This window comes from Miniopterus schreibersii, assembly GCF_964146895.1.
Source record: "Miniopterus schreibersii genome assembly, chromosome: 21".
In the NCBI taxonomy this organism is placed as follows: Eukaryota; Metazoa; Chordata; class Mammalia; order Chiroptera; family Miniopteridae; genus Miniopterus; species Miniopterus schreibersii.
The window spans coordinates 138702-152414 of NC_138123.1; the positions used below are offsets into that span (position 1 = coordinate 138702).

General features: G+C 47.4%; 1 protein-coding gene across 3 annotated transcripts; it reads left to right on the forward strand.

The window, feature by feature from the left end:
• Positions 1–460: 460 nt before the first annotated feature.
• ADIPOR1 (adiponectin receptor 1) lies at positions 461–13257 on the forward strand. Of its 3 annotated transcripts, none has more exons than XM_081123715.1 (8): positions 461–606; positions 6231–6464; positions 7455–7568; positions 8468–8639; positions 9100–9286; positions 10128–10315; positions 11897–12090; positions 12409–13257. In XM_081123715.1, exons 2-8 carry the CDS (start codon positions 6324–6326, stop codon positions 12535–12537), a joined length of 1125 nt encoding a protein of 374 aa, XP_080979841.1. In that variant the 5' UTR covers positions 461–606; positions 6231–6323; the 3' UTR covers positions 12538–13257. The 3 variants fall into 3 exon arrangements, with proteins under 3 accessions (XP_080979841.1, XP_080979843.1, XP_080979842.1); XM_081123717.1 differs by lacking the exon at positions 461–606 and adding an exon at positions 859–1083; XM_081123716.1 differs by lacking the exon at positions 461–606 and adding an exon at positions 3610–3662.
• The last annotated feature ends 456 nt before the right edge of the window (positions 13258–13713 follow it).

Genomic DNA, 13713 nt, shown 5'->3' on the forward strand with positions numbered 1-13713 from the left:
TCATTCTCTGTGGTTCAGAGGAGGGCTGCGCCACCTGTGGTCTCCCAGACATGTGGGAGCAGTTCTCAAGCAAGACCAACTGGAGACGATTCCGCTGTTTACTACCAGAAATAACAGGGGCCAAATACTTCGCCCGAAATGGGTTCAGTATTTGTGGGAGGGAGCAAGAGGCTGAAGAGGCGCTGAGAAGTGTTTGGAAGACCGCACCTGGCGTTAGCCATAGGTGAGATGCGGGGAGTTTGCCAGCAAAGAGGAAAGGTGCCTTGTGTGAAACTCGCCTGCCTTCGCGGGGCTCGGTGCAACTCCCGACCTCGCTTCTGCAGCAGGCGCTCCCCGCGCGTCTGGGGGTGTGGTCCTCACAGGGCTCAGGGGCTGGGGCTCGCGGGCGCGGGGCGTGGCCTGGAGGGGCGGGCCTGTGATTGGCCCGCGAGAGGAGGACCCGGCGGGAGGGGCAGCAGCGGGCGGCGGCGCGGAGGTGACGTAGGGCTCGGGCGCCCCTTCCGGCGCGTAGAGCGTGAAGATCGGGGCCGCTCGGCCGCAGGCCGCTGCCGCGCTGCGGAATGTAGCGCGGGGTCCGCGGCCCCCAGCTGAGCCCGTCGCCCGGCGGTAAGTTCGGGGCTGCTGCGGCGAGCGGGGGGGCCGCGGGCGACGGGGCCCAGGCCCGCGGCGGGGACGTCCCGCGGGTCCGAGACCCCAGCCCTGGAACCGGCCGCGCCTCCCGCTTCCCCGCGGTCCTGGTGGTAAACATTTCCGGCCCCTCCCAGCTGCGCGCCGCCTCCGGGGCGACCTCGAAAGCCACGTCAGGGCGGGTGGGCCGCCCGGCGCCGGGGCCAGTGCGGTGCCGTCCCAGCCCCGCCCGGGGCGAGACGCCTGCGTTCGGGCTCCGGCTGCGGCCGGGCCAGAGCGAAGCCGGGTCCCCGGCCGCCGCGCCGCGCGAGTGGGGAGCGGGGTGGGCGGCGGGCTGGCTCCTGGGCCGCCGGGCCCGGCGGGGCACACCTGCCTTAGGCGGCCTGAGCGCCCCGAGGATCCCGTCTGCGGCAGATCAGACCAGGACAGCACCCCTGCTCGATGCTGGAAAGGGAGGTTAGTGGGCAGTTTGCCTTATTTACGGTAATCCTAAGCTGCTTTGGGGGAAAACGAAATTTCATCCCCTCAGAAGTCTCGCACTGATGTATGCCATCTTGTGCTTGAGATGTGTTCTTCACGCCTTCGCTTAAGAAAATAAAGTCGATGTATGCTTTCCCTCGGTTTTTCCTGCTTCCTGGGCGGGGGAAACCGACGCGGCGCCTTTCAGCGTGCACGGAATCCGGTGTGGGAGGAGCAGTAGGCGGCCGACCTAGTACTTTACTAGGTTAACCACAGTGTTTCCCCCAACTAGCTACAGACGGGGAAACAACAGGGATTTAAGCTGCCAACTTAAATCAAGCGAGCACTGTAATGGCTGGTTCTTTTTTGAAATGAAGTATCGGGGTACGTTCACTGCTTTTCTTTCGGTAGGGGCTGGGTCACCTGTTATGGTGCAACTGCTGCTCCTGGTGTTTTTATAGTATCTGTGCAGTAGGAGGAATTTAGACTGGGTGGTGGTAAGCAGATTGCAATGGCAGATAGCAGTTCCCAGCTCATGGCCGCTCAAGTTCTTTATTCCAGGAATAACTTGTGTCCCCCTGGGGTGGTTGGTACTTGGGGAATCAGTCTTAAACGCTGGTGTGCTACCTGTGCAGAAGGCCCGTCTTGGAGCACTTCCATTGTACCTGCTTGCAGAGTAGAATCTGAAAGCATTTTGTTCTCAGTGGCCGAGAAATTATGTGATTCCCAAGGGATTAAAAAAAATTAATCAACCACTTTGCCTGCAAGTAGGAAGGAATCTCAGGCAAGTGTCAGGAAGCAGCATTAATCCCCTAGCCTCCCCATGGCTAATGGATAAAGCAACCACTGTAGGTAGGCCGTTAGGCCATCTTCAGGTTTTTCAGTCTGGCCTCAATTTACCTTTCCAAGAATCCTTTATGGGAAAGTGTGGGGGAAAACTTTAAAAAGGAAGAACAAATGAGAAAAAGAACAAAAACAAAAGCATTTGTGTTCCTTTCTAGACCAGTAAGTTTGTTCTCTGTTTCCCTGGGAGGTCTCTACTTCCTTATACCATGAAGCCAAACTGACACTCCTGATTCATTGCATTGTTCTGTCCCATCTCCTGTGATCACACTGGCGAACTAAACAGGCATCTTAAAGTCACAAGCTTTAGTAATTACGGTGGAGTTGTCTGGTGCTGGTACTCATTAAAGTCATTACATTTTGTCCTTGGTGTCCATTTGTCCCTAATGTCGCCCACTGGACTTTGTTCCTCTCACTACACTCAAAGTTGATTCTCTTTGCTCAGAAATGTTTGGGGCGTGATTATTGTTTATAAAGTTTGTAGCTATCTTGGATTGAAAGGCCCCTGGAAGTGCCCTCTAGACAAACTAGTTCCCAGTGATTGGCTTCTAGGCATGCACTTGGTTTGCTTTTGTTTCACTGGGGCTTCTGGAGCACACAGTATAAAGTGATCACTATGCTGTGTAACTACTGACTGTATCTGTAATGTACTTGACAGCGAGGTATTAAAAACAGGGACTGGCATTTTTCTCTCATGGCATTTGAAAAGCTTACCTGTCTGGGATGAAAAAAGACCTCTCCTCCTGAGACTGCTTTGACTGAAGAAGAGCTACAAAGGACCTTAGCTTGTGATTGTACGCTTCAGACTCTATCAGTGACTTGGCTCCAAATAGGAAAGCTGAGGCCCTGTTACTGCACTTGAATAACTTTCAAACATAGGCCTTCACCTGGACTCATTTTCCCCCCAGCAGTGCTATGAAACCACCTTCCCTAACAAAGAGTATATAGAGGAAAAGATAGTTGTGTTCTTTGTCTTCGTGCTATACTAGTCTTGCTTTAAAACAGTGAGAGTCAGGTAGGCACAGATAGAGCCTACCCATAAAATCTCTAGGGGTGCAGGGACCCAAGATTACAAACTTCCAGAAGCTTTGTGCCTTTGACTCCATGGAAGGAGTATGCTATAGCCTGGAAAACTTGGGAACTGGTTCACAGAATAAATGTATCAAAAGACTGTGAGGGAAATAAACTCTCCAGGTAGCTGGCAAGCAGTTAAGAATCAGTCCTTTCCCAAGTTTGGCACTGGATTATCTTATTTATAGGAGCACAAACACCTCCTTGTCTTTGTAGCTCTATTTAATATAGGTTTATCCATTTCGAAAGCTTAGTGGTAAAGACTTATTAGCTGGAATTGAAGAAATCCCATCAAAAATACACCCCGTGGAGTTTGGCCCAGTTATAATTTTCTCTATTGGGTGTGGTGAGTTTGAGGGGAAATGTATTTGCTCTAAAAGACAAAAGTGTATAGCTGGCTGAAGTCCTGAGTGCTCCCACAATCAGTCTTAACAACTTAGGGGTTTGTGCTGATTCTATATCGGAGACTAAAGTGCTTATAATAATTCCCAGTTGTTTGTGAGTGGTCTGCCCTGTCAGAAATTGTGCTTTCAGGTCCTAGTACTACTTGCTCTTCTTTCTTGCCAGACCTCTGATCCCTCTCTCCCTTTCCTGTCTCTGTTGCTACAGTTTAGAAGACCAAAGTGGACAGTGGACTTTTGCTCTCTATGATTACCTCCACTGTATGTATTTCATTGCATGATGACATCTTGTATGATGAGTTGTAGCTGATGGCAGGTTTGTGAGTTAACTGGGGTGTTAGGTTTAGTGACTCTGAGTCTAGCACATAATGCGGGAGGGAGGGTGTAGGAGTGAGGAACAGTTGCTGGAGGAAATCAGAAGAATTAGCAGAAAGTGACTTGGACGGAAACGAAAAACACTTTGATGATTGCCAAGAGACTACGGTCATCCTAAGAGAGCGCTAGACTTGAGGGCATAGAAGCTTTTCATATCAAATGAAAAAATTATAACAATACCAAGCTGGGTTCTGCATCTGATCTCTTGACCCTAATTGCCCAACTTAACGTTTGTCTAGTAAAATAGTTACATAGCATTCAAAATAACTGAACTTTGTGTGCGGCTGTTCTAGTTAGGGGTTCTCTCCTTCCGCTGCCCTCCTGGAGCAGTGACTGTGTATCTCTGACTTTGCACATGCCACCATGTACCTTATGCTGTCTGATTGTAGGCTCTTTGAAGAAAATGGCTTAAGTTGTTCAGCTTTGTGTTTTACACAGTACCCTAGAATTCTTTAGGGTGCAGTACTAAATACATTTGTTAAATATTCAGTGCAAGGAGGAAGCCCCACAAGCACAAGAAAGTGCATAAACTGTTAGCCAGTGATGAAAGGCTAATGAGTCACATGCTTGCTGGCTGGAATGCTGCCCATTCGTCCATTCATTCCTTTTGAAATGCAGGCTCTGACCAAAAACAGGGATATGTGTCAATTTGTTACCCAGGTAGTAGTATATCCCTGAACCTGAGAACAATTTTTTGGCCTGCCTCTGAAGTACTGGCAGCAGCATTATAAGTGTATCCCCCTTTTGAGACTTCTCCAAGAGCCCAAAGCTCTTTCTATTTTTTTCCATTATAAATTATTTCTTGGTAAAGCTGTTGATTTGGTAGTACTTCACTTTGAGGAAAGATATTTTGTGGTCAGCCTATTGAAAAGGATTTCCCAATGTTTCTTCTCACGTGGGTTGCCTCTCTCCTGAGGTTTCCAGGGGCCTCCAGCTTCCTGTTCTCCGTGGGCTCAATTGTTGCCTAAGTGGCATCTGTCTTGTCAGTCTTGCACATTTGAAGGAAGAGGAACCTTCTTTGTGTTGACACCATGTACACTAAATTATTGTTTGTCTGTTGCTTTCAACTGTGCTTGTAAGTTGTGTATAGCATGACTTTTGAAACTTGAAGATTGCCCTCACGTGACTACACAAACCCAGTTATAATCCCTGAGAAGAAATTGTGATTAGTCTTGGATTTAAAAAAAAAAAAAAAAGAAGAACTGGTACAAGATGTCAAAGATGTTTGTGTAGTGAACGGCCGGGGGAGAGAAAGTCTCCCTCAGGACAGTCACACTTACTGCCCCCTTATAAAAGATTTGGGGAAGTTCCCTAAGCTTAAGTTAACACTTGTAAACCAGCTCACTCCATGTGCAGGTGTTACCTGGCCCTCTTTGCATTGCCCTGTGGTAATTGGGACACAGGTAACCAGTGCAAGGAAACACTGATATTCTGGCTACTACTGTTGCTGTGAGTAATAAACTCCTTTGTTTCTGGGCAGGAAAAAAACTAGTAATTTACAAGATAGTGGAAATCTTTGGGCACTTTTCAATATTATTTTCATCTCTCCGAGGCCTTATTAAAGACTGCTACCTTAAATCCAGCTCAGACTTACTAGAAAACTGAGTTCTAGGTTTCTCTGCTTTTCCTAAAGAGACTGCGTGCCCTTCTCTGGTTTTTGAAAAACTGATTTGAGTGGGGCATAGGCTGTGATCTGAGGGGCTGGCCAAGCTCTTGCTTAGCTGGTCATTGGTTTGTGTGGCAGAGGGCAAGGCTACCTCCTTGTCTTCAGCTTCCTGCTTCCAGGTAAGTTATTAGTTACTTTAAGGGGAAATTGTGGTGAAGCTTGTTATCCAAGTGTTGAACCCAAGCTCTAATCCTATAATAGAATTAGTAGACCTTGCAGAGAAATTAACCATTGGGCATCTAGCCCACAACAAGCTCCTTCTGCATGCAGGGCACACTTGTCAGAGCATTTAGGATAAAACCAGCCGTGTTCAGTTGGTATTTAACTCCTTTCTAAGCCTGGGAGGTCTTATAGTTACAGCCAGGTGTTAACTTCATAGTTTTGCTCCACAATCTCAAAGGCAGACCTTTCTTGGGCAGAATAGCTTTGGGAATGATGGGCTCTTTCTTTCTACTAAGTGGGATCCATACCTGTGGGAGGGAGTTGAGTGAGGGTGGCTACCTGTTTTTCTGTGGTGACAGTTTGGTACAAAAACCACAGATGCTTTGAAGGCAAGCAACCAGGTGTCCTGTTTTCAACCTTTCCTGTAAGATTTGTGGGGTTCTGAGCAAAGGATAATTAGAGAGGGAGAAGAGGGGATCGACTTCAGTTTAGCAGTTAATTGGCCTTTAGAATTGGAGATAGGATGTAAGTTAATTCACTGGTATCTTACTCAGTATTGACTTGTGGAACCGGAACTATGAGAGAAGTAAATTGTCAACACCCTTCATGTTTGTGTTTGCTTTTAGTGTCTGCCGTCACAGGGCGATCTCTGCCCCCTGGGGCTGAGACACCCAGCCTGTCACCAAACTGAAGCTGCAGGATATTGAGGTACCAGCTAGATGTCTTCTCACAAAGGACCAGTGGTGGCACAGGGCAATGGGGCTCCCGCCAGTAGCAGGGAGACAGACACAGTGGAGCTGGCCGAACTGGGACCCCTGCTAGAAGAGAAGGGCAAACGGGGAGTCGCTGACCCAACCAAAGTAAGTTGTCTTCCCAGGAGTCATTCCCTCAATCAGAATTTCTCCTTAAACCTCTGCCATCTCCATTTTTTAAGATCTCAACTCCCCCCCCAAAAGAGGAGCCAGAGCACCCTGGGAATGTTTCATCTCAGCCCTTGTCATGCTGTGTTATAAGTATCTTTTTATTTTTATTTTTGGTGTGTATGTGTGTTTATTTTTGTTTAAAACATTACAGATGTATAAGTATCTTTTTGTCTGTTTTTCCCACTGTAAACTTTTACGAGTTCACTCGTCTTTATAACCCCAGTGCTTAGCACAAGGCCCTCAACAGGAAAGAGAAGGGATGCTCAGGGAAGGGCTCTCTGCCGTGGGTTGGAGTCTTGGGACAGCGCCTCCGTAGTGGGCGAACGCTCCCCCAGGTGCTCTCTGTGTCAAGGCTCCTTCCCGCACAGGCGTCGGTGCTGCTTTATTCTGTGCAACCTGTTCTGGGCCCTGGTGCTCCTGGGAGCTGCTGTGGATACAAAGTTTCGGTCATCGTGACATCCCCAGAGCCTGCGAACAGGGAACTGTGGGCAGCTCTCAGTCCTGCGGGATCGGATCGTTGAGACTGTCTTTTGCATTGCTGTGAGAATCTCTGGTCTGGAAGATGAAAGTGTTTGGGAAATTGGGGAAAGTTGAGAACCACTGTCCTAGAGATTAGGAGGGGCATTCAGACTTAAGGAACATTTGGGACGGGTGTGCTAGTCCTGCGTCCCTCCCTCCGATGTCCGTCTCCGTCAGCCCGTCCCCTGTGTGCTGATGGCACTTGCGCTCCAGCATTTACACAGTGTTAGTGATCTTAACCAGAGTGTTGTACACTTATTAACTGTCATGCTTTCGGAGAAGAGGCCACAGGCCTGGTGCACAAAGCGTGGGGTTTGGGCTTCCCTAGATGTGTCAGATCTGAGAGAGCACAGTTTATAAGATGGCTGCTAGGATTGATTTGTGTTTGTTTTGTTTTGTTTCATGCAGGCTGAAGAACAAGCATGCCCAGTGCCCCAGGAGGAGGAGGAGGAGGTGCGGGTCCTGACACTTCCCCTGCAAGCACACCATGCCATGGAGAAGATGGAGGAGTTCGTGTATAAGGTGAGAGCTCTGAGAGCTCTGTCTTAGAGGGGAGGGGCGGCGGGCTTACTGGGGTGTTCCAGCTGGTGGGCCTGCAGTGAATGGGCTGAAGACCTTTTACTCCTGTGCGTGGAGTTGTTTTTGCTTAAGGTGCAGTAAATCCTGGGTTAGCAAATTTTACTGCCTGATGTGTTAAGCACTATTCCAAATATATTCCGAAGTAGTAGCTCTCAATTTTTTTTGCTATGGATCCCTTTGGCAGGCATCAAAATACTAAAATGTGATATGGGCTTCTTTATTAATACATTAAATAAGCATTAATGGTAAGCTACAACGTATTTTTATTAAAATTTATATGCTTGCGGGTTTTTTTTTTTAATTTTTTAGAGAGAGGAACATCAATTTGTTGTTCCACTTATTTATGCCTTCATTGTTTGATTCCTGTATGTGCCCTGACCAGGGATCAAACCCACAACCTTGGCATACTGGGACAGCGCTCTAACCAACTGAGCTTCCCAGACAGGTTAAAATTTGTAAGTTCTAAGTAGTGATGAGTAGAAATGTTTTGATGTCTGCAAAACTATTATATGAAAGTATCTGTGATTTTTGTTGGTGACAGAGTCACAGTTCTAATGGTTTGTTGCTCACATTTATAATTGAGGGAAGTGTTAAATTATAGTTAAAGGTGAGTAAAAATGAAGATAAGTTTTTTTCATCTACTTCCTGGATTCTGCCCACTTCCATGTGTCCTAGGTTAAGAATCCCCTCCTCTAAAAGACACTGTCTCAACCTCGTGAGAATTTAGAATCTACTGGGGGGAAGGACAGAGCAGGGGGCAACCAGACTGTCCAGGAGCAGAAGGGCCAAGGAGGGCTGAAATGAAAAAGCCATATGTGGAATTTCTGTTTCAACTGTTCTAGGTCTGGGAGGGACGCTGGAGAGTCATCCCATATGATGTGCTTCCCGACTGGCTGAAGGACAACGATTACTTGCTGCACGGCCACAGGCCGCCCATGCCTTCCTTCCGGGCTTGCTTCAAGAGCATCTTCCGCATACATACGGAGACTGGCAACATCTGGACCCATCTGCTTGGTGAGTGATCTCGGTGGGAAAATGCAGCTTTTTGTCTCCTTGAGTGCAAAGGGCTTATATGGCCTGTGTCTCTGGGAGGGGGGAACAAAGCTGTTCTGATTGATTGAAAGCTGGCGTAGTGCCTGCAAAACACCGACGAGCTTGCTTGACTTCCGGTCACTGATCTTTAGGGCGGGGGGTAGAAATGAGAGGAGCAAATGCAGCTAGGCGCTGTGTTCCCTTGTGATCCCTGGAAGAACCGTCCAGCATGGAGGCAGTTCCTTCCATTTCATAAATTCCCACTGTCACAGCAAAACAGCAACATTTTTTTTAAAGGACCTTTTTGTCTGGGTTTATGTGACTGGTGCCGTTTTCTCCTGAGATTTTGGACTGCAGTTCCCACAGCTAAGCCCTGTAGTTTTAGTGCTGATTCAACACCATCGGCTGTCAGAATGCACACATTCCCTTCTTCCCCCTCTAGGTTTTGTGCTGTTTCTCTTTCTTGGAATCCTGACCATGCTCAGACCAAACATGTACTTCATGGCCCCCCTGCAGGAGAAGGTGGTTTTTGGGATGTTCTTCTTGGGTGCAGTGCTCTGCCTCAGCTTCTCCTGGCTCTTTCACACCGTCTACTGTCATTCAGAGAAAGTCTCTCGGACTTTTTCCAAGTGAGTGAAAGAGCTGGTTGGGGCGGGGGGGGGGGGGGGGCTGTTGTCACATCCTGTGATCTGAGTGCTGATTGAGGACTGAGACCCACAGAGACCCCAAAGACGCCCTGCTGTGCCAGGGGATGGCTTCCTACATTGTATGTATGATAGAGTAATGAGGCTCCTCTCTGAAATCCTTCATGAAAAGTTCATGGCAGCCACCTCAGCCAGCTGGAACCCAGTTGTGTTGTGGAATGTATTTCTCACCTGTACAGCACTGTCCTGTGAGACTGTGGGCTGCTCTCTGGGACCGAGGGCCGGCAGCTAGCAAGGCATGGTGACATGTCCTGTGTTCTGCTGTGCTCCTGCCCACAGCCAAGGAGCTTATCTTCACTGCCCACACATGGCTGGAAGCCCCAGATGTCTGTCATCTGGTGCCTTCCATAATCCCCAGCTCTGAGCCTGCCTTTCATGTTTGCTTGTTGTTGTTGTTGTGGGTGTTGATGGTGGGTTGTTTTGTTTTTCCCAATAACACAGTAACAGGAATATGTTTTTATCATCTAAAAGTCAAATAAAACAGTAGTGCCCCTTAATACTACTCCCAATTTGAGTGCCCAGTTGGGGGACGTAGCTGTTCATGACTAAGGAGGAGAGCAAGCTCTGTGATCAGGGACTTTTAGCAACTCTCCCACGGCAAAGACAAGTGTTTGATCTTGTGGGATTCCGATCCAGGATATAGACAGGAGACTGGGGATGGTCAGGCCTACGAGCAGGTGAAGAACAGAAAAAAAAAAGTTAAAGGAGCCATAGGAAGTCTTCATTTCTCCCACTGATGCCTTTTGGTTTTGTGGCTCTTTTTCAGACTGGATTATTCAGGGATTGCTCTACTGATTATGGGGAGCTTTGTCCCCTGGCTCTACTACTCATTCTACTGCTCCCCACAGCCACGGCTCATCTACCTCTCCATCATCTGTGTCCTCGGCATTTCCGCCATTATTGTGGCACAGTGGGACCGGTTTGCCACTCCTAAACACCGGCAGACGAGAGCAGGTGGGTAGGAAGACAACGTCAACCTCGTGAGTTTTTCAGCCTTTACCCTAATAGGCTCAACCTTAGGCCCCAAGATCCTGCAGTTTGAGGACCCCACTCAAACCCTGATTTGTGTTTAGAACTGAGAGCAGTGTGGATTTTTTTTTTTTTTTATTTGTTTGTATTGATTTAGAGAGACAGGAAAGGAGAGGGGGAGAGAGAAACATCGATTGTATGCACTCCCACTGGGGATCAAACCCGCAACCTATGTGTATGAGCCCTGATGGTGACTCAGACCGGCAGCCTTTGGTGCATAGGACAACACTCAACCAACTGAGCCATACCAGCCAGGGCAACAGTGTGGATTTTTAGGGCTCAGTTGTCCCCCAGGCTTCATATTATTTCAGTAGAATGCTAATAGGCCACATAATGACCAAGTTTGTCAATTAGCTGCAAGTATAGAAATGACTGCTCTTATATTTGGTTTGAGAAAGTTAAAAAATGTGCAGCTCTGGCTGGTGTGGCTCAATTGATTGACCATCGTCCCATGCTCCAAAAGGTCACCAGTTCGATTCCTGGTCAGGGCATATACCCAGGTTGCCAGTTCAGTCCCAGGTCAGGTACATGCAGGAGGTCACCGATTAATGTTTCTCATATCTATGTTTCTTTTCTTTTTCTCTCCCTTTCCCTTACTTTCTCTCTAAAATCAATAAAAACATATTTTTTTTAAATTACTGACTTTAAAAATAAAAGTACAAAGCACAGTCATTTTAGCAACCTGAGTCCTAAGCACTCAAACCAAGGAATTAAAATTAAAACACCGAGAGTTGTTTTACCAACAGAATAGAAGTCTTGGTTTGAACATAAACACTGGTCACAACTATTGTAATGGCTACAAGCATGAACATCTTTGGGTTGTTCAATCTAGACTCTTCTTTTAAGCTTTATTACTTGCAGCAACTCTAGTGACCTGTTTAGATTTATTATTATCTTGCATGTTGTAAGCTTCAGTTAAAAGAATTTAAATGTTTATCAAGCATCAGCCAAGTGCCGGGCATGGTGCTTTAACAAGGGCATGTCTACAAAGGTGGAAAGGTGGCCCCTGCCATCCAGTCACGTTCACTGTGGTGGTGTAAAGACTGGCCCATTCTTCCTTCCTCTTTCCTTGTCTTCCCAGCAGCTACACAGTTTCTAACCTGGGTATCTCTACCTGCTTAGGTCAGAGTCCTAGGTACTTAAGTGTTTTGTGGTCTTACTGTGAAACCTTTCCACTCCTCTCTGCCTCAAAGCCTTGTCCTGAAGCTTTGCCCTCTGGGTTCTGTACCTGAGTCAGCCACCAGAGGGTTTGGTCTGTTGTCGTTGCCTAACAAATAATGAAGAGTGTGAGATGTTTGTTCGTGGAGTTGCTTGGAGGGCAGTAGCTGTACAGGCACTTTCACAGCTACCTTCCCATTCTGGATGTTGAAGAAATATCTGCTGACTAGTCTCCTTTTTGTGGCCACATTTCCTGACTAAGTAGCCAGCTGTTGTAGACTCTTGCATTCGAGTGCACTCTGTGTGTGGCCATCCCCTTGCCTGACGTCCTGTGTCTGCTCTGTGCAGGGGTGTTCCTGGGCCTGGGCTTGAGCGGCGTCGTGCCCACCATGCACTTCACTATCGCCGAGGGCTTCGTCAAGGCCACCACCGTGGGCCAGATGGGCTGGTTCTTCCTCATGGCTGTGATGTACATCACTGGAGCTGGCCTCTATGCCGCTCGCATTCCTGAGCGCTTCTTTCCTGGAAAGTTTGACATATGGGTAAGAAATGGCTCTATCCACAGTGCCTGTGGTCAAGGCCTGGCCCCAAGTGAAAGGTCTGAGTAAAACGCAGTAGAGACATGGGATCATGTGGTGTTTGGGGTACATACATGTACGGGGGAAGTTGGGGGGGAAGTAACTAATATGAACGTTTTGGTGTATTTCTTATACAACTTTTAAAAAGTTTTTCTATAGCAAATGTATCACTTTCGTAATATAAAAAATTTTAAGTAGGAACTGGATGAGGTGTAAGAGCTTTCTCCTCATTTCTGATCTCTCCTTGCCATTAACCCTAAGGGTCATCTCTTGTTCTTACAGTTCCAGTCGCATCAGATTTTTCATGTCCTGGTGGTGGCAGCAGCCTTTGTCCACTTCTACGGGGTCTCCAACCTTCAGGAATTCCGCTATGGCCTGGAAGGCGGCTGTACTGATGACTCCCTTCTCTGAGCCTCCCACCCGAGGTTGGAAGGGAAACTTCCCAAGTGCTTTCAAAAATAACTTCTTTGCTGAAGTGAGAGGAAGCGTCTGAGTTGTCTGTTTCTAGAAGAAACCTCTTAGAGAATTCAGTGCCAGCCAGGCTTCAGCTCACCTTCCCACCTCAGGGCGGGGGGATAAGCTTTCTGTGTCCCTCCCCGAGGAAGGGAGTGGTCGCTTGGCCAAGCCCCTCCTTGGCAGCCCTTCCTCAGCAAAGCTACTCTGTCCCCTTGGCACAGAGTACTTTGAAGCTCATGTTGAGATTTTACCCCTCCTCTAACCATTTTGGGAAAAAATGATGGACTGGGACTCTTCAGAAATTCTGTTTCTGGACGAAAATGTCCCTCCCTTACCCCCATCCTTACTTTGTAACCTGGCTTAGAACAGGCCACCCATTTTGTAGCACACTTTTCAGAAACGATTGTAGCCCGGTCCCGTCTTTCTGGGGCCTGGATCTGCTGACAGCAGGAGGAACAGTCACCAACTTTGATGTAGTCGAGTAATCATGGGAGTGTGTCCAGGCTTCAGATAACTTTGAGTTTTAATTTTTTTTTTCTTGGCAGAGTAATGTAAAATTAAAATGGGGAAAGATATTTAATATTTAATACTAAGCTTTAAAAAGAAATCTGCTGTCCTTGTTATGTATCCTGATGCAAAGACTATGATGATAATAAAAGGAAGTACAGAAGATAATTAGCATTCAAAGATTTAACACGTAGTTTCAACTATACACATAATGCCAAAGTACTGGGAAGGTAATTTCAGATTCTACTGAGGTACAAATGTGAATCATAGGCACTGCCAGGCTGGTGTATACAAGCCAATGAATAAGCCCAATTGAATTCCTAGCGTCAGCTCCTCTGTACAGCCTTATTTTCTCTACTTATTGCACAGAATTTTACTAGGGAAGTTATGCTAAAGTGTTATTTAATAATTAGAAGACACTCAAAGGTGCTGGGGTATATCCCTGTGAATGTCAGTCTGCTGCATATTACTCTAGGGTTTAGTTCTTTAAGACTGTCTTGCAGAACATGCTAGGACTGCCCCTGAAAACAACAGGAGAACTGGAACTAGTCCCCTCTGTGTGCTGTCTTGCTGGTGGTTTCTCCACCTTTTTTTCAGTTCCTTCTCATGCTGGGAAAATTTTTG

Excerpts from the sequence above, each read along its gene's own strand:
- ADIPOR1 (XM_081123715.1), top strand. The coding sequence starts at position 6,324 with ATGTCTTCTCACAAAGGACCAGTGGTGGCACAGGGCAATGGGGCTCCC. Across the intron at positions 10,316-11,896 it reads ACACCGGCAGACGAGAGCAG|GGGTGTTCCTGGGCCTGGGC; the intron begins GTGGGTAGGAAG and ends TGCTCTGTGCAG. Across the intron at positions 12,091-12,408 it reads CTGGAAAGTTTGACATATGG|TTCCAGTCGCATCAGATTTT; the intron begins GTAAGAAATGGC and ends TTGTTCTTACAG.